Source organism: Elgaria multicarinata, chromosome 2, assembly GCF_023053635.1.
Source record: "Elgaria multicarinata webbii isolate HBS135686 ecotype San Diego chromosome 2, rElgMul1.1.pri, whole genome shotgun sequence".
Taxonomy (NCBI): domain Eukaryota; kingdom Metazoa; phylum Chordata; class Lepidosauria; order Squamata; family Anguidae; genus Elgaria; species Elgaria multicarinata.
In genome coordinates this window covers 92,008,103-92,033,776 of record NC_086172.1, presented here as the reverse complement: position 1 = coordinate 92,033,776, position 25,674 = coordinate 92,008,103, and the positions used below count along the sequence as shown (strand labels likewise).

The window sequence follows — 25,674 nt, the reverse complement described above, 5'->3', positions numbered from 1 at the left end:
GGTGGTGAAGGGCCAAACGAGACGTGATACAGGAGATACAGGAAGAATTTCCCAGCAATTTTCCTCCCCACCTTTTTTTTTAAATGTAGCCATCATGTCAGGCTCAGTATCTGATCAGGGCATGTTTGACAGGGAGGAGGTGCTCAACTCTTTCCGTATAGCCTATTTTTTCTAAGCAAAATTTCCCCCTCCAGATGCTTTCCTAGCTGGTCCATGTATTTCTTTTCCTAATGGGGAGAAAACAGCTTGTGGTGCGGAGAGAGCGGAGCAGACTTTTAGAGGAGAAATGGTCCCTGTCCCCTTTCCTCTTGCACCACTGATCCAACCAAATTCAGAGCCTCACATAGATTCATTACGCTTTTTAAAAAGTTGGAACTCTATTTTGGTCCTACAAACTTTTCTACACAAGGCTGTTAATCCATTGTATCTACTTTGAGGTTCATCACAGAATTGAGATCTGAGTGCTAGATGAAAAGTGCTTCTTTAGCTGCTTTCCTGCTAGATATCATCTAGGTGGCACTGTGGTATAGTGGTACAGTGCAAGTACACAGGAAGAAATCACACTTTTTTTCGCTCTCACAATTAAATGCCCCATTTCCCCTGATCTAAAAAAAAAGTCACAGAAAGTGTTTGTTAGACACAGAAGCAAAACTGGAGGTTCATGATGTCATCTAAAGAACCTGTAAAGAACTGTGAGTAGGGAATGGTGAGCCACAGGTAGAAAAGCCCTAAGTGTGCAGTGGGTGGTGCCTACTACTCCAGGTTTCATCTGTTTATCCCTCCATTCTTCCATCCTTTCTTCCATAGAACTCAAGGCAGCATACATAGGGTTCCCAGGAACTTAATGAGCAGACCCAAACCTGCATAACTTTGCCAAGATTGCTGCATCCTGTGCCTTCACATCTTGCTTTTGAGCCCCAGCAGGAAGGCTAGCAACAGAACTAACAGAATAGTTCTGGAAATTTGGAGGGTCTAATTTTTTTTAGATCTCATTTTGCTAGTCCCTTTTTATCAAAGAGAAGGTGCAAATATTGTAATTGGAGGTGGGAAATCCCATGTCTACTCAATCACTGGATCCTACTTGGGGCTAATCTACAGAACGATCCCCCATCATTTCATGATTGGCTCGCTCGCATGGCACATAACACACTCCCCAAATGTCCTCCATCCTGAGGTTTCTTTCCAGTGCTGTTGAGCTTGTTAGTAATGGGGGGTGGGGGGAAGAGTGATTGAGGATTTACGCAGAAGTAAATCTCACTATGTTTAATGGGAGTTATTCCCTAGTAATTGTGTAAGTTTGTAAGTTTATAGTCTAAAGTACATTCCTACACTCTCTACCTTCCCAATGTGCCATATTCAGTTTGCAATTAATGAGTAAATGTTTAAGGTACCCTACAGGGCTTTGGTGGTCCCAGGCAATCCATCCTCCCCATCTGGATTTGGGACTGAAAGACCAAGGAAAAGTGTGTGTACATGGAGGGTGAGTTTTAAGCAAGCGCAGTTTGGGACATTGCACTGTTCTGTCTTGAAAGCAAGCAAGAGGTTAATTAACTTGCCTTCTATAAAATGGAAATTATAGTAATTATTTCTAATGATGCACATATATTTGCATATGTAAATCAGCACATGCAAATTTGTGCAGTTTTCTGTCCAATGGCCTGAGCCCCAGATCTGTTCGGTACCTGGCACAGCCCTTGGCCTAGTCTGTGCACACTGAACCACTTTGATGTTACCTGGAGGGGGCATGGCTAGAACACCTTCCTTTAGCTCAATTGGTTCTCCCACTCCTGCTTCATTCACTGCTCGAATCCGGAAGAAATATTTCTGCCTCTCCTGCAGTCCTCCCACTGTGTAGCTGGTACCAGAGATTGGGATCTTGGTGCACTTGGACCATTCCTTGGTGTCCTCAGCTCGCATCTCCAGGATGTAACCTGATGGTGGATCACCTTCATCTGGTTGCTGCCATGCCAATGAAATGCTGGAGTTGGAAGAATCGGCCACATGCATGCCCTTCACCAGTCCAGGAGGCTCTGGAAGAGCGGCAAAACATCAGTAAGAACTGCACAGGCGCATGTAATTGCCACAAACTTTGCTCTGTATGGACGCAAAATTTAGGGCTCCGCTTTCAAACGTGGATGCATGAAACGTGGATGCATCACCTGAAAAGCATCTCACGTTGGAAGAACATTTGGTAGACTCACAGCTGATTCTACGCATCTTTACTTTGAAATTACTCATACAGCGTTCACTGGGGCGTACTCCAGATTATAGCCTTTGGCCTGGTTCACAAATGCACGATGCTTACTTGATCACTTCACATCTCCCCAAACACAAATGATGTCCTGTGGACTTGCAGAATCTAGCAGAAACACTCATTTCCAAAACACGACCGGACAGCAGAGTTCCCTTCTGCAAGTTCCACTGGGCTGGGCTGTTCTGGAAATGAGTGTTTCCACTCAATTCTGATTGCTTTGGGAACTAGTAGGTCCCCATTGCACTAGTGGTAGGTCCCACTAATAAGCCTCCTAGTTTGGGAGCAGTATTGCATACGGCAGATAATTTGTTACAGGGCCCTAACCACCAATTTACCACCCCTTGGTCTGAATTTTAATGGAATAAGCTGTAAACAGAAAAGTCATGCATTTAGTAGATGATGGTAGTGTTGGTCTAATTCATAAGCAAATATCAGCCATTGTGCCCACTCAGCATTTTTTGAAAGAGAGATGCCTTGCTACATGCTGAAATTCAGTTGATTATGCTATTATGAAACTGGTTTAAAAAGGATATTGGAAAAGGGGGCAGACAAGAGCAATTAAAATGATCAAGAGACTGGAACAACTCTCCTATGAATAAAGGTTATAATATCTGGGATTGTTTAGCTTTAAAAAAATGGCAAGTAAAGGGAGACACGATTGAGGTGTAGAAAATTATGCATGATGTGGAGAATGTGGATAGGGAGATAATTCCCCCCTCTCATAATACTAGAACCCAGTGGGATCATCCCATGAAGCTGTTTGGTGGGAGTGTGAGGACAGAAAAAGGGAAGTACTTTTTCACACAGGGCATAATTCAACTATGGAATTCGCTTCCACAAGATGTAGTGATGGTCACCAATTTGGATGGCTTTAAAAGAAGCCTGGACAAATTCATGGAGAAGAAGGCTGTCAATGGCTACTAGTCCTGATGCCTATATGCTACCTTCAGAGGCATAAGCCTATATATACCATTTGCTGGGGAACATGTCTTCCTTGTAGCTTTCCTATAGGTTAGCCACTGTGTGAACAGAATGCTGGACTAGATGGACCCTTGGTCTGATCCAGCAGGGCTCTTCTTAAGCTATGTAAACCACTAGTAGGAAGTAACCAGTTCAGATGTCATCTGGGCAAGATAGCTGCCTGTCCCATTGTTCCGTGTATACAAAGAGCCTTGTGTTTCGAAATATATGTATTGAGCATTAGGAACAGATTAAGATTAGAGACATACTGATGGGGTCTCTTGCCACAACTGAGTTTGAAGCACAGCTGGGATGTCCAGGTCCTGCTCGATTCACAGCTATGACACGGAATTCATATTCTGTATCTTCCAATAAGCCATCCACTTTGCATTTAGTATCTAAACATGGAAAGAAGGATTTTAAAAAAGAATACAAGTTTGCATATTATTAGGAGAGGATGTTTTCTGAACAGAAAAATGTCCAAGATTTGTGGTTTCTTCTTTTTAAAAAAAGCAAATTTGGTATGATTGCCTTGCAGGAAAAGTGGAAAACCAACAAGAGGCTCAACCATTTTAATAGATGCAGCATAAAGAATTACACTAACTCTTTTTAGACCAGGAGTGGGCACATTGTGGTCCTATCTACCCTAGACAGCATAGCCAATGATGAGGGATGCTGAGACTTGTAGGCCAAAACATCTGGAGGGCCAAAAGTTACCCACCCGTTTTAGACACTCTTAGTACTGCTGTTATGGGTCTCCTAGTTAAAAAGGGAAGTATGATCACTGGTACAGATGAATGTGTTTATGCCACCCCAGAATTCGCCATCTCATGGAATCATTTGGAGGATTGTTTACTGGCCTTTTGCTGCCACCTTGCGGCCACAAACACAGCTGATAGGGAGCTGTCTGCAATACTTTCAAACTTGGGTGCATTTCCACACCATTAAATGATTTGCAAGCTGACATGAAGGAAATCTAATGACAGTAAAAACAGTAAATACAAAGCAGTTGTGTACAAACGGTCATATTCAAGAACAATCAGGAGGAAATTCAGTAATTCAACCAAATTTCTTACATTGTTTATGTTTATTAGCATTTGTTTTGTTTGTTCTTTATTTTATTTTATTTATTTTGATATTCTATTCTTATTGTTTTATCAGTGTTTTATTGTGTTTTATAGTTATAGTTTTATACACTGCCTTGGCAGGGTTTTCCCTTAAAAGGCAGCCTGTAAATCTTTTAAAGGAATAAATGAAAGAATGAAAACTGATTAATTTTTTCATTGTAATATTATTATACAATTGCCCAGTTCCAAAGACCCCCCAAAGCAGCTTACTGAGCAAAATAATATAATCAGAATTCAAACAGACCCTCCCCATTTCTTCAGTAACATTCCAAATGTCTTTAAGTAGGTCTTTGTGGGCATCTCTAGCCTAGATACATTGGGCCTGTTCAGAAGACACTTTAAACAATGGCTTTAACCATAGTGAATAAGGCTTATTATTATTATTATTATTATTATTATTATTATTTATTTATATAGCACCATCAGTGTACATGGTGCTGTACAGATAACACAGTAAATAGCAAGACCCTGCCACATAGGCTTACAATCTAATAAGTTGTAGTAAACAATAAAGAGGGAAGGAGAATGCAAACAGGCACAGGGAAGTGCAAACAGGCACTGGGTAGGGTGAAGCTAACAGTATAGAGTCAGAACAAACTCAATATTTGAAGGCTATAGGGAAAAGAAAAGTTTTTAGCTGAGTTTTAAAAGCAGTGATTGAGTTTGTAGTTCTCAAGTGTTCTGGAAGAGCGTTCCAGGCGTAAGGGGCAGCAGAAGAAAAAGGACGAAGCCGAGTAAGGGAAGTGGAGGTCACTTTAGTCACCATGGTTAAAGCCGTGGTTTAAGGTGTCTTTTGAACACAGCCTGGCTTTCTGGCCTAACCCATGGTTAAAGCCACGGTTTAAGGTGTCTTCTCAATGGGGCCATTCTGGGTTTCCAAACAGGTAACAGATGAGGAAGAGGGCAAAGATCAGGAAGTGAACTTCAGCTAACCAAAGCCATGGACTTTTATGGGAACTGAGATGTTTGCAATAGAACAGGTAGAGACATCACAGTGAGAGCGTTTCCAAAACCAGTTGCCTGGTCAGTCACCATTAAAAAGTTGGGACAACGTGGCTTTCTCTGTTGTGTGCACAAAGAGGAGGCATAATTGTCCAATGTAACTTTATTTAGGGCACAGTCCTATGCAGGTTTAGACAGAAAAAAGTTGCACTTGCATCACAACATGCATAGGATTTCACCCGTAATTACTTACAGCAGTGTTTACAGACAGGTGCTTTACGCTTGATCAAAACTTGGACTAGGTGGATTGTGGTCTGATCAAGCAGTTTTTATGCCCCTGTATCCTGCTATACCGAGCAGGATATAGCACTATGAAAGTGGTACATAAAAGGCAGGAGCCACACTACTGCTGTGTAGTGGTATTGAAGTGCACTGACAACTGTTGGGGCCCATTGACACATACCAAATACTGCTTTCATACCGCCATATCCTGCTTGGTGTGGCTCCTGCCTTTTATACACCGCTTTAATACCATTTTCATAGTGCAATATCTTGCTTGGTGTAGATGAGGCCTCAATCTTATCATTATGTTCATATATAATGTATTGGGTGGGTGGATGGAGAAATAATTTGCTGACCTTTAACTAGTTCTTTGGACACTGGGACCCAAAGGTTGCTGCCTTTTTTCCTTCTTTCTACAACATATCCCATTACTGGAGAGCCACCATCTTTCGCTGGAGGATTCCAGGTAATGGTAACAGCTTCTTTGGTAACATCAGTCACTTGAGGTTGAGAGGCATGTCCTGGAGGTTCTGAAAAGAGTTTTAGCACAAACAAATCAAAACAAGAGTGAAAGTAGAAACATCACACATTTCCTGTTTCTTTGCTTCTCCAGGACATCCAAAGTGGAACATTTACATCTTCCTGATAGTGGGATATGCAAGCTAGAGATGTGCAACAACTTACATACTCCACTTGGAGTTGGGGAGGGGAAGCGAAGTCAAAGTTCCACTTCAAAGAGTACAAAGGAACATGGGAACAGGAAGTATGAGTCACTAGCATTTCCTCTTTCTCCAGTATACCCAAAGCTACACTTAGTGACGCTTGGTCAGGTTAATTTGCATCCTGTGATTATAAACACACACACATACCTGTGACTGTGTAGTGACCTAACAATTATTAAAGCATTCTAGGATTGTTATGGGGTTCTATATCATAGGAGTTCTAGAAAACTAAGCAGTCTATAAGCAGGGGGAGTTATCCACAACCCAATAATTCCCAGCATATTGGCCTATAATATATAAACAAGGTGTTAAAATAGATCAAGGAGGCCCCATAATTAAAGTTAAATTAGCTCATTTAGGGTAAAATGAGATGAGGGAGAAACAGGCAAGGGAGTTGGGTAAAATGCTACAGACCAAAATGATTTGCCTCCCTCAAGTCAACATACCCCAGATAAATATTCTGTCTTGACAAATATGGTGATCATTTAAATCTTGACCTTCAAACCAAAGTCTACGTTTCCATAAGATAATGTTTGATTCTCACGTGCTATCCCATTTCAAGATGAGGCCAGCCGAAAATGTATTGATTAATGGCAAATATCTTGATTCAGTTCATTAAAAAAATGCTATCACTTGGCAATCTTATCTAACACAGGTGCTTACCAATAGGATCCCCAGCAAAGATTTCCTCTGTCTCTAGGGCCTCACTGGCACCCTCGGAGTTCACAGCCAAGATCCGAAATTGGTAGGCTTTCCCTTCTTCTACCTTATCCGTGGCAAACGTGGTGTGTTTGCTGTCGATTTCCCCAACTTTGATCCAGGATTTTTTCCCAACCATCTTCCGCTCAATAATAAAGTGGGTCACCTGCTTGCCCCCATTATCCTTGGGTGCTTTCCATTTCATTTTTACACACTTCCCCGTCTTCTCCAGGAATTCCACTTTTCCATTTGGTGGTTTTGGTTTGTCTGGAGCACATGGAAATAATAGTGTCATATTTGGCTAGAGCCCATTTCTTATGTGTTCAATAGACTGGAGCAGTGCGAAAAGACTATATGTGCATGGATTCAAAGCATAAACAGGAATCCTGCAAAAAGCAGAGCCTGCATCTCCTGGACAAGTCCCCATGGGTTCAATCTGAGCAAACTAAGAACATAGGAAGCTGCCTTATACTGAGTCAGATCATTGGTCCATCTAGTCCAGTATTGTCAACATTATCTGAAAGCAGCTTTCCAGGGTTTCAGGCAGTTTTTTTTCTCCCTTGTCCTACCTGGAGATGCTGGGGCTTGAACCTGGGACCTCCTACATGCAAAACATCCATCACTGAGCTACAGCCAGCTCTGCATGCATACATTCATGTGTTTATCTTATTTAGTTTATGTGTTACATTCATATCCTGCCTTTCCTCCAAGCAGCCCAAGGCAGAGTACATAATTCTCCTCCTCTCCGGATGTGTTAGTCTACAATTCCCATCATCCCCTAGTCAGTATGGGGAAGGCTGCTCTAGAGTGACGAAGTGAAATGAGACTCAACAGGGGTGTTGTTGCAGACCCAGATTAAGGCTGCATTCTTACGCACACTTATTTAAGAGTAAGTCCCACTGATCACAGTGAGACTTACTTCCAAGTAGAAGCGCACAGGCTCAGGATGTGACAAGTGACTTTCCCTTAATGTAAGGAGCATCAGTATGATACATTGGGTTGGATCCAGTCTTTGTCATGTTTCAAGTAGACCCATTGAAATCAACGGAACTTATGATAGTCATGATTCACTTAAAACCCACTGATTTCAATGGGTGTAATACGTCTGGATCCAACCCATTTCCATTATGTGGAATCTGCACCCCTATACACACGTACTTGGGCACAAGCTGCATTGGACACAGTAGGACTTCCTCCTGAGTAAACATACTTAGGATTGCACTGCGAAGCACCTTAAAGTATCGACTAGGACTTACCAATAACATTGAGGAACAAATGAGCAATGGCTGTTCCACAATCGCTTTTCAGCTTCAGCATGATATTTCCACTGTCTTCCCTCACGCAGTCCTTTATTGTGAGCAGGGCTTGGTCATTGGTCCTTTCCATCACTACCCTTTCTTCTTCAGTCACCTCAATGCCATCCTTGAACCAGGTGACTTTGGGCAGGGGCTTGGCCTTGAAGGGAACCTTGATGTAGGCTGTCTGGCCTGCTTTCACAGTCACCGGGTGGGCAGCTAAAGCTTCCAGCACAGCTGGATCAATAAAAGGGGGATCTTGGGGAGGGGAGGGAGGGAAATGGAAAAATATGTCTCAAAAATGCAGTCATAAATTCATATTGGAATGTTCACAGATTTGTATGCCTCATGGTTTGGTCTTCACCAATGATAGTTTTAGTCCCTTTCATCACCTGCTCCATTGGCAGTAGAATTCCAATGTTAAGATGCACAAAGCCCTAAACAACTTGGGACCAGGATACCTGAGAGAGCACCTTCTCCTCTATCAACCTGCCTGGTCACTGAGGTCATCTGAGGGCATGGTCCTGGTGGTTCCACATAGACCCATCCTCCGATTGGAGTCCACCAAAGGAAGAGCCTTCAGCGTGGTTGCCCCCATCCTGTGGAATTCCCTGCTTCTGGATGTCAGGCAGGTGCCAACTTTATATTCCTTCCAGTGCCTCCTGAAAACTTCATTGTTCCAGGAAGCCTTTCCTTAATGACCAGCTGCGGTTTATTTTGCACTTTGTTTCTTTTTTTAAAAAAATGTACTTTTAATGTATTTTTATTCTAGTTTTTGTATTTTATTTTGCCCACTGGTCTGAAATTCTGAGTGGGGAACGGTATATAAATATTGTAAATAAATAAATAAGATGTTATTGGAAGAGATTTAGAATATATACAAAGATGTGCCTTGGTCGATGTCCGATGTTTTGGGATGACTTCACACTTTAACACTGGAACATGACTAAACCAGGAGGCATGGAAGCAACTGGCAATACTTTGTCCATCCCCACACATTTTACCCAGGGCTGTGCAAATATTGTGTTCAAACAGAGTAAGTTTTGTGAACCGCTCAGAGAGCTTTGGCTGTGGGGCAGTATATAAATGTTGTAAAGAAATAAAGAAATAAAGAAGCATAGAAATTGGCACTGGACATAGAACTCCACAGTCAGCCACAGTAGCTTGCTCCATGTCCAAAGTGCCATTGTAAATGTTCAAGCTGTGGAGGTCAGTTGCAGTGACTGATCATGCCATGTGGTAACAAGCCACCCTGCTTGGGTTCACACAGAATGATGAGTCGTGACAGCTGCCCACTGCAGCTTAAATATTCACATTGGCGACTGGCATGCGCTGCAAGCCACAGTGGTTTATTTAGGCTAAGCCACTGGCCACCAATCGTACGAACTGTCCCATTGGCTGCATACTCCAAAGCTTATATTTGCAAAACCTGTACTTTTAAAAATGAAAGCTGACATTGTCAGTAAGCTGAATTCTGTGTCAAGCATCACATTCTGTGTTTTTCTGCACTCCTGAAGGATTGTGGCAAATACACAGCCCTGATCATGGCATCAGGTTGATGCCTGCCCTGCCCCGTATGCTTTTGAAATGAAAGCCTAAACAGGAAGTGGAGAAGGAAAAGGTCTAGGTGAATTAGGCCGGGGAAAACCAGTAACTTACCTGCAATGCTGACAGTGGCCTCGCTCTCAGCCCCTTTTGCTCTGAAAGTGTACTTCCCTTCAAATTGCTCTCCCATTTTGTCAATGATGAGTTTGTGGACAGCTCCTTGCTTGATGATCTGGATTCCTCTCATATCTGTAATCTAAAGCAAAGATGTTTCAAAAAAAGTTCTAATAGTAAACAGGAATCCATATGTTACAATATTAGACATGTATCTGGGTGGCTGAGTTTCACCTTTAAAAGAGGGTTGTGATTCTTGGGTAAAGCTATCAGTCTCTATATAAGAGACAGTGTGTGTGTGTGTGTGTGTGTGTGTGTGTGTGTGTGTGTGCGCGTGTATGCACGCACATACAGACACACATGCATATGTATAGGGGCTGTTCACACAACATACTAATCCACACTGTCTGGTTGAGTGTGAGTTGTTGTTGAACTGTGGGTTGTTTGTTGAAGCATGGGTTAGTGCGTTGTCAGAACCCAGGACATTTTCTGCAGGGTGGTTTGTTAACCACCCTGAACAACCCCTGCAATGGATTTTTAAGTTGACTTGTTTGAGAAAAATAAGCCACACTACATGGTTAACAAGCTACCCTGAAGAAAATATCCTGGATTCAGACAACATCACAGAGCCCTTAACACTTCAAGTACTGTAAACATTATCAAAACTATATAAATAATAATAAAATAAAGCCATAAGCTGTAAGACGACAGCTGGAAGCACATTTATCATCCTACTTGATCCCAGGGCAAGGAGGAGGTGCAGGCAATAATTCTCAGATGTAGTTCGTGCATGCAATAATTCTCACCTGTGCCCCCTCGCTTTGTACAAATGTGCGTAGGTTCTTGTAGGGGGCAGCAGCAGGGCCCCCAACATCACAGCTGCACCAGGCCCCATAAACCCTCTGGTGGCTCTACAAAGTTGACCATTGGGGATGGGGGCACCAAAGGGACAGTATAAAGTCTTACCTCTTTACCATCCTTCAGCCAAACACCTTCTACCCTCTCATCATTCAGGACAACACAAAGTTCTGCTGGGTCCCCTGTTGCAGCTTGGACATCCGATAAACCGCTCTTGACTGTAGCAAATCTCTCTGTGGGTGTAGGAGGGGAGGGAAATGAAAGCAGTAGTGGCAGGTGGCCCCACGCTTTGTTTTGAAAGGTATCCCAGGCGCCAGTAAGAAAAATTGTTGTGTTTTAATAAGTAAAAAGCTGGAGGAGGACACCTCAAAAAGAAAAGGTGTCTGGGGATGCACTGGTGCCTGTGGGCAATATACTGCCTATCCCAGTATAGATAGCATAATGGATCCGGACTGGTGAGACCCAGGGTCAAATCCCCACTTAACTATTCAGTTCATTGGGTGAATTTGAATGAACTAGCTCTCAGCCTGATCTAGTTCACATGTATGCCTCCCTGCCAACTCACCTAGGGGAGTAAGAATTGACTGTAGGCAACTAGGCAGGGAAGGTTTTGTAGACGAGGACAAAACATATCCTTGTTTGCTTTTAGATGGCTGATGTGCACAAGTGGCTTATATTGTATTGGGGGGACAATTGTAAGGCTGCATGAATTTCAGTCTTGGGATGGCCTCCCTAACCCTCGTTGTATGTAAGAAAGTGGAAGACCAACTCTCAAGGCTTGTGTTAAACGTATTTATTTGATGAATATCTTTGCCCTTAGTAAATTGTAGGTTTTTTAAAAATTCAGCTCCACAAATAATATAAGGTCTAGCTTTGCATTCTGATCATATGGAAGCCATGAGTGGCTTTTAGTCTCAAGCCATAGGATGCTATATTCTCCTCATACCAACTACACTCAATCACTAGTAAGAAACAGAGACCTTCTGCCAATGCCACCAAAGCTTGTTTCATGTCTTATTCCAAAACATTCCCTTGGCCTGGTAGCTCTTACCTTCCACAGTTACACTACAATTGCTGTAGTACTCTGTGGGGTCATTTTCTTGTATGGCAATGACCATATAGTCTCCCGAGTCTCTCAGCTCAGCATCATCTATGATCAGCTCTGCCATCTTCCCTTCATGGGTCATTGTATATTTTTTTGACCTCTCAATCACCTTCCCATTCTTCAACCATTTCAACTTAACATCTTTACTGGTCAGCTCACATTCCAAGCAAGCTTTGCTCTTCTCCTTGACTCGGACGTTCTTCAAGTTTCTGATGAACTTAATTGGAGGTCCTTGAGAGAGAAGAGATGGACAGACATGGTTTGCATGGCATTCAGCCATAACCAAACAACCTGTGGACATCAAGGCCAATGATAGGGTTGATAGCTAAACAAGGGTGTGCTGATGTGAAGGCAAAATTGGTCTTTGGAAGTAATATTCTTATTGAAAAAGGAGGATGACAACTCATATTGATTTCCAGCCTACTAATAACAATATTTGTAACATTAAATTACCAGTGATCCGAGCAAAGGTATCACTAGCATTTCTCTGAAACTCAAGTACACCACAATTATTATTTTTCTTTAATATTCTGTGTCTTAGGGCCACTCCACAATTTATGTAGCAAACATTTTTGCTGCACATACATCACTGTTACACTGCAGTTTCCTGCAGCATATATGTAACCAGTATAAAATATAAACATGTGTAAACGTATCTTTAAGCACCCAAAATCAAATGTCTGGGAACCTTGTCCAAATCATGGTTTCCTGATGCATGTACTCAGGTGCTTAAAGATGTGAGTACACACCACTATGTTGTCTATACTTTGGGTTTGCTGCAGGAACAAACATATTTGCCAAAGAAAATTAGCAGCTGCTATTATTTGCTTTCAGCTTCTTAAAGCCTTATAGCTTTTCCTTAACAACATTTCTGATATTGCAATCCTAAACACGTTTACTCAGATGCAATTGTGTTTAGGATTGCAGCCTAACTCCCTTTGAAGCCCCTTGTTAAAGCTCTTCCTTGCGTATGGAGTATGCAGGACAGTAAGTAGGCCCTGATGTCTTGTGTGGGGCAAGCTGCTGGATCCATGTCATTCAAGAGTTTGAGATAATAACCTTTTTCATCAGACCAAAAAGATCTCACCATATCCTACAGTGGATGCTGTAACAAATGAAATACTGGTAAAAGGGGAGAGGACATCTTTAATTCAGTTTTCGGACAAAACCTACATTTTTCAATGCCAATGGAAAATTGGTTTGACAATGGAGTCAAACCAAGCACAGTGTTAATTCCACCAACTGTTGAAATTCATCAAATCTTGGTTGTATTTTGCCTCCTTCCCTATTCCGCCCCCACCCCCACCTCCATACTTTTGTTTTCCTATTATATTGAACCATCAAATAGTACTGTTAACAGAACATTCTTCTGTAACTAAGGAAACTCTCCTTTTAGATACTTGCTCTCATATTTTCAGAATAGATGTAATTTAATTAAGATTAGCCAGTAGAGCCAATCATTCATCTGCTATTCAGTAACAGGATGTGAAAACAGGAACCAGAAAGATACCAGGAGAGGAAGCACAATAATTTTTGAAGCAACTAAAATGGGTTGCACTTAGGCACCATTTCAGATCCTTTGTTTTAAAATCCGGTGAACTCAGGCAATAGGAAACATACAATCTCGGCATCACGTACTCTCGATGAAAAGCTCTGCCCTGGTCACAAGGTCTCCAGTTTCAAAAGCAACGTCACCCATGTCACTTGGGCGAACGTCTTTGATTTTCAGCGTGTGGGTTAAGCCATCTTCCGACGTGATGATCTCATACTTGTCATCTCGCTTCAGCTCTTTCCCATTGAACTTCCAGGCAAAGTTGGGCACCTTTTTGGAAAGGCGGATTTCAAACACAGCTGTCTGCCTCTCTGTTACTTTCAGAGGTTTCAGGCCTGCCAAGAACTTCAGGGGCTCATCTGTTAAAACACAATGAAATACACAATAACCTCCACTCTTTATATTTGTCCACAACAGTGAAGATTTCTAAAGTACAGGCCAGATCCTAAGCCTGTGGACATCAATGTAACTCTGCGGCAGGACCAAACAATCCAGTGCCCCCTAGATGTTTTGGACTGCAACTCCCATAATCATTGGCCATGTTGGCTGGGTCTGATGAGAGCTGTAGTCCGGGATTGCCAGGTTGCCAACCTCTACTCTACAGAAGTAAACAAGACTGACTAGTACAAACTGAGGTTGAGTTGTAAATAAAAACAAAATTTACCGATTACTTTCAACTTTGCAGAGAGTTGCTTATCGCCTACTAAAAGACTGTATCTGCCCATGTCACTTTCATTCACATTGGTGATGTAGAGCATAAACTTAGTGCCCATCTGTTTCAGTTCATATTTTCCTAGGCTGTACGTAAGACGCAAAGGTTCATCACCCTGGAAAAAGAACATATGAAAACCTTTGAAAGACTAAGTAAACAGTTCTATACACAGAGCATGCAAACTGGAAATGGAGCGTCTAAAAGAACTATAGCATGACTGATGCATTCTGTGAGGCAGAACATGAGACAGTGGAAACACCCTGGAAGTAACAAAAGAAATGAGTGTTGATCCATAGCCATTTCAGTCTGGCCTGCATTACAGTGCAACTAAACAAACTGCCCCTTATTTTCTCTCTTTAAATACAAAATTTCTTGCATTGTGTTTAACTGACTTGCAGACATAGTTAGCTCTAGAAGAAACCGTATGGCAGATATTTCTTGGCACTTTACTCTGAAAGTCTCATGCCCACTTACTTCACTTAAATTAACAGAAATAAAGACAGTTACCTTCACCCACGTCATCTTCATACTGGCATCCCTGAGTTCCAGAATACAGTCAAATATTGCTGTAGAGTCCACCTTAGCAGAAACATCCTCCAGGGGTTTCAGAACCTTCACAGCCTGTAATATAAAGAAAGAATAAAACATAACTATAGATCATTTCTATAAAACATAACTATAGATCAATACATGAAATGAAATTAATTTCTGCTTTTGATTTGTAAATTTGATTACTGGTCCCTTGTGTTTATAAAACTAGATTGACAACTGTTATCCAGAGGACCTTCTCTTCTGCTGCTCCCAGACTGTGGAATGGCCTGCTGGAGGAGACGCGTCAAATTAACAGTCTATCAGCATTTAAGAAAGCTATTAAGACTGATCTCTTCCAGCAGGCCTATCCAGTATAATTTTAGGATGTTTTTAAAATGATTTTAGGATGTTTTAACAAGGTATATTATGCTTTAATTCAGTTTTATGTATTTTATATTTCCTGTTGTTCCCCACCTCAATCAGAATGGAGAAGTGGGTAAGAAATATTATTATTATTATTATTATTATTATTATTAGTATTAGTATTAGTATTAGTATTAGTATTAGTATTATTATATCCTTATATCACTGTTTTTACTCTGCTTTCAGTAGCATTTGTTATGATGCTATATTATCATGGTATATGGCTAAAAGGAATGAAAGAACCCTGAACTTTTGATTTCATTTTTGATTTGTGTGCATGTGTGTAAAAACAGCAACCAAGAGTCCTGTGGAACTGTAAAGCATAACAAATACATAGTGGCATGAACTTTTATACCAAGGGTGGGGAACTGCCAGCCCAGTGGCCAAATCCAGCCCTCCTGGGGTCCCAATTTGGTCCTCTAGGGTTCCACAAAATGACCCCACTCTCTTTCCCTGCCTCCCTTTCCTTGGCCCCACCCACTTCCCCCAACCACCAATTGTTTGGTGATTTCCTGGCTTTTGTACAGTTTTCCCCATTCTAAAAGGTTGAAGTGCCTCATATCAGGCTTAACTACAGGCAGCAAGAGCTTTAAGCGACAACATGCTGGCATTTTTTTTTATTTTTGGCTCCAACGCTTTTGGCTCGTGCCCCGTCCACTTTGCCAATGGTCCCACCCAGCAGTGGAATGCACCCCCCACTCCCCAAGCTTTTCCATCACTGAACTCAGTCCTTAGGCTGAAAGAAGTTTCCTGCCTCTGTTCTATATGAAGGCTTACACCACTAAGTCATGGTTCAATGCCACCACACCCTTTGGACTGGTCCTACATTTCTGTGAGTTGACTTCTCCCCATGAAATGGGAGACTCTTGGGTCTTGGCTCCCCTTTCCCCCTGCAGCACTCTGTAGCCCTCCACCCCCAAATCTGCTCTGGAAGATTGAGGGTCCCTCTGGAACAGTGTGAGTGGGGTTCATAGAATCATAGAACAGTAGAATTGGAAGGAGCCTACAAGGCCATCAAGTCTAACCCCCTGCTCTATCCAGGAATCCATCTTAATTCATCTGTGACAGATGGCTGTCCAGCTGAACCTTGAAGGCCTCTAGTGTGGAAAAGCCCACAACCTCCCTAGGTAATTGTCGTATTGCTCTAACAGTCAGGAAGTTTTTCCTGATGCCCAGCTGGAATCTGGCTTCCTGTAACTTGAATTCCTTATTCCATGTCCTGCTCTGTGGTTGAGAACAGATCCTGGCCCTCTTCTGTGTGACAACCTTTCAAGTACTTGAAGAGTGCGATCATACTGTGGTGGGAGGGGGTTCAAGGGAAAGGTGGAATTGTTGAAAATCACATCTCCATCCTCACTTCCATTTGCAGAAGCCCCACTGCATCCATGACCTTTTGGAGTCAACTCTTTGTTCTCTTTACCACAACAGGCCAATATAGTTACTATTGCTATATAAGTCCTTTATGTGAAATGTTCCAAAATGATGTAAATTAAAATACAAACTGGCACATCAGTTGTTTATTTTAAAAAAGGAAGATGCTTTTAGTGATTTCTACTTGTAAAGCCCAAGCTCTGAATTCCAGGTATGATTTCTAGGTTTTGTAGATGACATATTTCAGCCTAACATCTGAAATAATCCTTTCTGAACTAATCGTTTCCTCCTTAATCTGCAGAAAAGATAACGTGCATCTGAAGAAAATTACTGCAGGGCAATTGAAATAGAGAACTGTTTATGAGACACCCCAAAGCAGAAATGCATGTCGACTCAACACTCCAATGTCCAATGGCATCACTAACCTCAACTTCTACTTTTTTCTTCATCTCTTTCAGCTTTTTAAGAAGTCCTCGGAAATCTGTGAAGCCATATTCCATGCAGACCTTCTCGAAGTCCTTCTTGGGTACCTTAGAGAGAATCTCCAGCATTTCCTTTTCACCAATCACCTTCTTTCCCTTTTTCTTTGGCTCTGGAGGCCCCCTATGTACATGCACACAAGGTCGCAGGGGCCGACATTACTAAGCTGAGGGGAATTCTGTCAAATAATTCTGTAGGAAAACTACAATACCCAGGGTTCTTGAAGGCAGGACTGGCCAAAACCATTTTTGCCTGAGGCAGCATAATAAATGGCAACCCCACCACCCACCACATTCAAGCTGCATAGCACCCAAAGCTGTAAAGTTATTTTGGCACCTGAAGCTAAGAAGTCTGAAACCACTTCCCCTCTTCCCCGGTAGTGAAAAATACAACAGCAAAAACAACACACTGCACAAGTAACAAATTGCTGCCTGTTCTTGATTCCCTAAATCAGATCCTTGAAGTGGCTACCTCACTATAGGGATGTTCAGATGATCACAGGAGTAAAATATGTCATCATGGGTTGTAAGGGGAGTACAAAGCTACTCCTGCTGTGCCGTGTGCTGGGTCTGGATAACACGCCAACCCGCACTGCAGTGCAGGTAATTACGCAAAGGACGGCTGCACAGGCAGTACACACAAGGATTGGGGGAGAAGCCACAATGACTTTTCTACCTCTGTGATCATCCAAACTCTTGTCTAATGATTTTCATGGTTTCCCTGCTTGGAGGGAAACCATGATAATCAAACCATTTCAGAATAAGGTGGCCATACAGAGGACAGTCCTTTATTTGCCAGGGGACTGTCCTCTGTTTCAAAGATGTCCTCTGTCCGAAGGGCTGTGCAATCCAAATCTGGTTTAAAGATAAAGAATCATCAGAAGAAAGATCTTGAAGCTGCCTGTCGCCTGGACAGGGGCACCTGGCCACAGTCTTTCACACTGTGGTGAGATAGTAAGTATAGTAATTATTTCTACTAATTCTAATAATTATTTTAAAATTTGCATTGATATGTATAGATTAGCATTTGCAAATGTTATGCAAATGAGTGTCCTCTTTTTTGGTGATCCATGGATGGGCACCCCCTCAGATTTCTTATGACAAAACTAAAAGTTTGTTGTTCTCCTTTAGCCTCTAGCTATGGATATGATTTCCCAACTATCCCTGTGAATTGTCTGATCTATGTAGTTGGGGTGTGTGTGTCCCCATTTCCAGTTAGGTGGGCTTTGGGGGCCCTGAGGCAATGGCTGGCTTTACACAACATGACAACCCACATTCAAGGTTGAGTATGGGTTGTTGCCGAACTGTGAGTTGTCATTGAAATGTGAGTTGTTGTGTTGTGTGAACCCAGCTGCGCTAACACAGCATGGTTTGTTAATCACAAATAACCCATGAAGAGGACCCATAGTTTGTTATTGGGTTGTGAACTGTGGGTTGTTTGTGATTAGCAAACCATGGTTTGTTAGCGTGGCCGGGTTCACACAACATGACAACCCACGTTTCAATAAAAACTCAGTTTGACACCCTCAACCCATACTCAAACTTGAGTGTGGATTGTCATGTTGTATGAACCCATCAATGGTAACATCACTGATGGATCCTTGGCTGATATTTTACTGCATTGTCTGATAGGACAAAGAGGCCTGCCAGACTCCATGGCTTGATAACAGGGCAAATGTTAAAACTGTCACTTCCTCTTCCTCCTTCCACCCAAATAAGATTCTCAAGGAGGGCTCTTTCCAAAGACCCATCATTCTGAGAAGTCAGAACTGTGGCAAGAATGAGCAAGCAGTCTTCTGTAATAGCCCCAAAGCTATGGAATGATCTCCCTGTTGAGATTTATCATTGTTGTTACTTTTTTCATAAATGTACCTCTTCATATAAAAATTTGGAACAGAATAGGTAGAAGAAGCTATCATTGTGCTGATGTTTTCCCTCTGCAGTTTCGTGTGTGTCTATGTGTATGGGGGTTGGGGGGGTTGGGGGGAATTTTTAAAAAATATCCTAAAAATTATGGGATGAAGGGATCTGCTTTAAACTTAGCATGACTGAAGCCCTACTTAGGAGCTACCAGGGTGCCGAGTTTCATGTCATTTCCAATGAGTAATCTGGCAGTGTGGGGAGACAGAGCTACCCCAAAAATTGGGACAGGGAATTACCTCATTGGAGCTGCACCTTGAATTTCAGGGAGGAGCAGATCTGCTCTACACCTCTAAGTAAATACTGTTTGCTGGTGAAGTAAGTTATGTTTGTACAAAAGAAAGGGGCTTTTCTGTAACGGCATCCTGCATTTGGAAAAACCACCCCCACCAGGATGTTTGACAATCTTTTCATTGCCAGATCAAGACATGCTTATTTACCCAAGCATTTGAAATCGGTTTCGTTGCCTCTGCCAGCAGTTTTATGTTTTTATTACCTCCCAGTGTTATGTTACATGAAGGATTAGGTTTTTTTTATTGTATTTAATTTTTACTAGGTGGATCTTAAAGATAAATTTCACATCAGCAGCCATACTCTGACCCTACTCACTGTCATGGGCTAGATGTACACCTTGTGTTGAATCATTACAAATGTGGAATAAAAAGCAGGACACAACACTGTGAAAGCAGTATATGGAATGTGGATTGTGTCCCAACAGTTATCAGTGCACTTCAATACCTCTACAAAGCAGGAGTGTAGATCTAGCCATGGTCTTTCTCATGCATAGAGTGGGGGTGGTCTTCTACAAGATCACCAACACCGTCTCTCGCCATCTTACCCACATCCTACTACTTAGGGGGATGATCTGGAAATTACCCTTCTTCAAAAAGTGTCCTAACTTTAATTTGGGGTGGGTGGGGGAATCTCACCTTTTTTTCAACATTTTTTTGAAATCCAGCTTTTCTTGACCTTAAAAATAAATAAATAAGGAAACAGAATTTTAAAACATTAGAATTAATACAGACAGCCTACATTCTGATACATTCTTCAAAAGCAGCGGTGGGAAACTGCTTTCACCTTGAGGGCCAAAATTCAATTCTGGAGAAGCTTGAGGAGCCACATTGCATTGGTAGGTGGGGCTAAAGGCACAAGGGGGCAGGGCCCCAAAATGCCAACGTATTTTAGCTTAAGGCTTTTCCTGCCAGTAACTCAGCCTTAGGAGAAGCATTTCAACCATTTAGAATTGCGGGGTGGGGGGGAATGGACAATAGCTGGGAAACTACCAAACAATTGGTTGGGGGGAAGGGGGCACCTGGGGAAACTCAGAAGGCCAGATTGGAACCCTGGGTGGGTTGGATTTGGCCCCAGGGCTTGAAGTTCCCGCCCTATATCACAAGGATCTCAGGGCTCATTTATCATAAGTCTCCTTTAATCCAAGGAAAAGCTCCAGGGACCTTTCTGCTTCCATAATGGGATGTTATTCCCCCCGCCACCCCAAACTCTTGTTAGGTTTTTGTGCTTTCTACTTACATTCAGCTACAATCAAGGACACAGTATAGATGATGTCAGCGTGTTCATTGGCAACAATACACTTGTAATTGTCTGCATCATCTGGCGTGAGGTTTTCCAACTGCAAAGAGGAAGCAACGTAAGGAGCCAGACAAAAGGGGGCAGTCAGAGGGGCTTGTAGGCTTTATACAGCTAGCACAACACTCCCATTAAACACTGAGGTACCTTGTTTGGCCCAGGCAAATGACCGTACTTTTCAAGATCCACTTCCTTAGACTGAACTAGCAAGGTACACACAGGGCCAGTGCCAGACTATTTTGCGCCCTAGGCAAGGTGAGCTACTTTCAAACCCACCCACCCCCAAAATTCCAACTTTGATTTTTAAGAACATATGTTTCCTGGAAAAAATAAGAAGCACAAAACTTGAAACTGCTAAATTTATTTTAAAGTGCAAGAAATACGTCATGCCAATTATAGCAAACAAATTGGAAAGGAACGTCTATGGGTCTAAAATCCATTATTTAATAGGAATATCCCCTCCAAATCATCCCCCCCAACTCATACGCATGTGCACGCACACACTCAGCATCACTCACTCCAAACAAACACACGCATGAACACATGCATTCACTCAAAGACCCCATTCACCCATACATTCTCTCTCTCTCTCTCTCTCTCTTCCGGGCGCGTTCCATAAGTCTGAACGTGGAGCCACCCCACCCCAGCGTCCCTGGCTTTGCTTCGGCTGGGTGGGCGCGGGGCGCCATCTCACCCGCCCAGGCCCAGCTGAATCCTTGGCCCGGGCTAGCTCACAGCCAACGCACGTGAGTGCTGCGCTGTGCCCTCTTAGCTTGGCGCTCTAGGTGGCCGCCTGAGTGGCCTCTATGGTAGCACCGGCCCTGGGTACACACATTCCGTCCAGAACCAATTCTATGTCTGCACTGACTGTATTGAAAAGTGGTCAAAGAAATGCACCTTGAGCTACATAAGAAGTAAATGGTAAAATACGTAAAATGGACTAGCATGTAGAACCCATATGGAGAAAAGCCAGGGCAGGAGTTGAGTGGGAAAGCGGCCAGCTCAAGAGGGCAAAACTGAATCTCCCCCACTTCCTCCAGGCTGCATTTCATTAAAAAAAAAGGGGGTATATGGACATTGCTATCTGCCTTTGTCTGCATGTAGCTTTCCGCTGAGATACGGATAAGGAGAAGTTAGTGAAAATAATCTTTCAAGGGAAGCTACATAGAAAACAGTTCTACAGAAGTCTGTGAAAAGAGTTTCAGAGGACTTTGGACTAAACTGTGCAGAAGACATAGTGCTGGATCCAAAATATTAGGGAATAAAGCCAGAAACCAAACTGAAAATTGTGTATAACATGCTGGTAATGGTAGAATCCTGATGTTTATCCTCAATGTTTCCTGAGACCATCATGACATGACAGCCAGTGTGGTGTAGTGGCTAAAGTGTCAGACTGGGAGTTGGGAGTTCTGGGTTCTAGTCCCCACTTGGCCATGGAAACCCACTGGGTGACTTTGGGCAAGTCACAGACTCTCAGCCCAAACCAACTCACAGAGTTGGTTTGTGAGGATAAAATGGAGAGGAGAGGAGAAGGATTATGTACGCTACCTTGGGTTCCTTGGAGAGAAAAAAGGCAAGATATAAATGCAAAATAAATATATATATATGACATCTGTCAATGAAGACCAGGGGGCTCTCTTCGTGGCTCAGAGTTGGTGCCGCCTCCCTCTCAAACTCCCTCTCAAACTCAAACTTTCCCTCTCCCTGGGTGTCGTTGTGTAATCCTGATGCTGATGAGAGAGTGCAGGGTTTCTGGGTGGCCATCCAGGTCCTGGAGCCGCCTCCGCCCTCTTCCTATTTGCCTTCCACCAAGCAGTGCCCCCCGGGTTGGCCTTGGATTTTCCCCCTGAGCAACAGCAGACGGCGGAAATGCAGTATTGACGCTGCTCTGATTGAAAAAGTCACTGTAAATCCCCGACTTTTTCAAACCAAAGCATTGTGGGGAAGCCCCATGGAGGCTACGAAACTGTGCCTGTGTTGTCTAACTGACACAGCGTAGAACCACAGCCATTGGGAGGCTTTCCCAGCATATAGACAGGGTCCAGTGGCCTAGAGCTTAAATGTTAGTCTTATGAAAACTCTTTTCAGATGTTTTAACTCTTCTTCTTCCTCTTCCCCTCCTCCTCCTCCACCCTGTGATTACATTAAATGCACTTTCAAGTCCTTTCAAAGCCTCTGTATAGGTGCCAATAAATATTGCTCTGATTACAGCTCCAGGTGGCATGATTGCAGTATGACATATGCAAACCTCAGTGTAGGAGACCACAGTTGAAAAACACTACAACATGCTGTTGAGAAGCAGAGAAGTAAGCTATATTGAGGAAAAGGATTTTAAAAGGCACGTATAATTACCTTAAGAACATACTCCTTATTGATGCTGTCGAAAAACATCTTTGATCCTTCTTTGATTGGTATCCCACTTTCTCTTTTCCATGCTACATGGGGCTTGGGGTTACCTTTCACTTTGGCTCGAAATACAGCTTTGTCTCCTGCGGGTAAGTGTGGTGGAACATCAAATGATATTCTACTTATATTCTATTTAATGGCAACCTAGCTGTCATGTGCCAAAGTTTAGTCTGCTCAACTAGACCCACTTCCACACATGAATGCTAGAGGGCAGCTCCATGTGCCATTTTTGTGTGGTTTCCTCCAGCTTTTGTGTCTTAAGATAAGAGTTTGCTATGCTTGATGTTGAGGTGATTTTAGGAGACACAATGTATTGCAGCATGGACTGCTCCTACTCACTTTACTCCCATTCCATTCCCACTCCCAGTCAGTCAGCATTCCATGCCAACTGAGCAGCTTCTTTACATGAACATTTTATTGTATGCTCATGATTGGCCACTCAAGGATGCTTGCCGGACCTTTAAATGATGCTGTCAACCTCTAGGATGTCTCTTGCACCCTCCCCTGGTAATCCCGTTTTTAAAACGGTCAGAGATAATGCACTATTTAAAAGTATCGTAGGATATCGCAGGATAACCCGTGTGTAAAGTCAGTGTTGCACTGAAATACAACCACTAGATGGCACTGTTTCATTGAGCATTATGGAGCATTGCTGAGAAGGGAAGTTTACAATTACAAATCATGTGGTCACAACTGGTCACCATCTAAAAGAGCCATAGTAAACACGGGAAGACCCCAGAAGAAGAAAGCTGGTAAGAGTACAGTTTTTTTAAAACAATATAGAGACTCTCTCAGTCCTCACTGGGCTGTTTTGGAGAGTTTCTCTCCCTAAGGGATTTTTCCTCTAACATTTTTGGGGGGCACTTCTGCAAATTGTGGTGTTTCCCCCAAGCCTGCTGATATCTCCCTCTTGTCTATGGATGGTGATGTTTCGGCTATAGGAGGACTGGCATTCAGAGCACTCAGTTTGCCATTAGTATGTAGGTGGAATGAGTGGTGCTTACCTTCAGGGGCTGTTAGTGGATGAGGTTTCTCCACAAATTCTGGGATGCTCTCCCCTGCTGGGATCTCAAAGGAGTGGGAGACCATGCTGAAGGACTCCAAAACAGAAGAGGATTTCCGAGAAACCACCTCCTCTGTCAGACATAGGCTTATATTAGTCATATAAAATGGCTTTCCAGATTCCAGATTTTTTTTCAAAAGTACATATGATACAGTCAAATTAATTAATTAATTAATATTAATCAATATTGATTAATATTAATCACATTAATTTAAATTAATTTATTGGGGAGTTAAATTCCCAAATGTCATTTGCTTTCCCTTTGAGTGCCTACAATAAATAGTCGCTAGAAACAGTGGTTCATAACACAAATAAAAAAATCCCGGTGATGGGTCTCTCTCATGGCTTCACTTTGGGTCGAGGCCTAGAGATGACATACACAGCACATTTTAAGAGAATGCATACTGCTGTGAGCAACAGTTAATATAAGCAATTAAGTGACTTCAAATGTGACAGGCTGTTTTGATTTTGGGAGCAATCCTATGGCTCCTGGGTGACCATCCCAGGGACTATAGGATTGTTTGAAGTTGCCCTTCCAAGGTTGGAGATAGCATTCTGACCTTGGAATGGGTTTTTTTTTAAAAAAAATATTTTTATTCATCATTGCATTTATATCCCGCCTTTTTTCCTCCAAGGAACCCAAGGCAGCATACATAACCTCCTCCTCCTCTTCCTCTCCACTTTATCCTCACAACAACCCTGTGAGGTAGGTTGGGCTGACTGGCCCAAAGTCACCCAGTGGGTTTCCATGGCCGAGTGGGGACTAGAACTTGGATCTCCTGACTCCCAGTCCAACACTCTAGCTACCACACCACACTGATTTGACCCACTCCTCCCATCTTGCATTGGATGATAGAATGCTTCCAAGTTCAGGGACTTCTGATCACCGAGGACACAATCAATAAGATTGTACCCTTAATCTATCGATCTTCATTAGCGTACCCAGTGCTCTACAGCAGACGTGCAGAACCTCAGGCTGGGGGCCAAATCAGGCTCCCTAGGATTCCCCAGAGAGCCACATCCCTTTCCCCCAGACACCAATTGGCCCTAAAACTATGCAAGGGAGTCATGGCTAAAGCCCCACATGCTAACCTTTAGTTAAACAATAAATAATGATGGTGATGATGGTGATGGATAATGAAGATGAAAAAGCCCAGAATTAACGTTTGCTGGATTCGGACCAATGGTAGTCATTTAGTATTTTCAAACCATCCCAATGAATACTCCGAACTTCTGGAGATGTCCGTGATACTTGCCTCCCATAATATGGGTTGTCTGAGACATGTGCTTCACTGAGCTGGAGCTGGAGCTGGAGCTGGAGACCTCCATGGAGTGATGCTTCTGGAATTGCGATTCCATTTGCATGACTGCAGTTGCCATAATAAGTGTCTTTGGGGTTTTCAGTGATCACAGTATTTTTATGAGCTGGGGAATAAAAAGTTTGAGCATTTCATTCAGCCAAAGCAAATGTAGTGTCCTCACATTCCATGACCAAGAAACAGCATCCATGATGGGTCTGTGCCAACAAAGGGACCAAACAAAGTGGACAGGAGCAGGGCTGATCTCAATGGCTGAGATCATCAGAAAGTGGAAGTATGGTTAGTTCCCACCTCAGTGGTGTCTCCAAATGCACTTAATGACTGGTTTCACACAACGTGACAACCCACACTCAACGCTGAGTATGGGTTGAGTGTGGGTTGTCATTGAACTTTGAGTTGATGTTGAAC

General features: G+C 42.7%; 1 protein-coding gene across 1 annotated transcript in view; it reads right to left on the bottom strand.

Annotated features, from left to right (window-relative positions):
- IGSF22 (immunoglobulin superfamily member 22) overlaps window positions 1-25,312 on the bottom strand; it is a 39,055-nt gene extending 13,743 nt beyond the window's left edge. The window contains exons 1-17 of the mRNA XM_063118413.1: window positions 25,204-25,312; window positions 23,889-24,020; window positions 22,831-22,967; window positions 20,422-20,521; window positions 19,821-19,860; window positions 16,918-17,095; window positions 14,675-14,788; window positions 14,120-14,282; window positions 13,542-13,814; window positions 11,850-12,134; window positions 10,907-11,031; window positions 9,941-10,082; window positions 8,243-8,539; window positions 6,951-7,253; window positions 5,922-6,095; window positions 3,484-3,612; window positions 1,734-2,030 (exon numbers count right to left, since the gene is read on the bottom strand). Coding sequence (XP_062974483.1) covers window positions 1,734-2,030; window positions 3,484-3,612; window positions 5,922-6,095; window positions 6,951-7,253; window positions 8,243-8,539; window positions 9,941-10,082; window positions 10,907-11,031; window positions 11,850-12,134; window positions 13,542-13,814; window positions 14,120-14,282; window positions 14,675-14,788; window positions 16,918-17,095; window positions 19,821-19,860; window positions 20,422-20,521; window positions 22,831-22,967; window positions 23,889-24,020; window positions 25,204-25,312 — 2,998 coding nt within the window. The remainder of the gene's footprint in view (window positions 1-1,733; window positions 2,031-3,483; window positions 3,613-5,921; window positions 6,096-6,950; window positions 7,254-8,242; window positions 8,540-9,940; window positions 10,083-10,906; window positions 11,032-11,849; window positions 12,135-13,541; window positions 13,815-14,119; window positions 14,283-14,674; window positions 14,789-16,917; window positions 17,096-19,820; window positions 19,861-20,421; window positions 20,522-22,830; window positions 22,968-23,888; window positions 24,021-25,203) is intronic.
- Window positions 25,313-25,674: the final 362 nt, after the last annotated feature.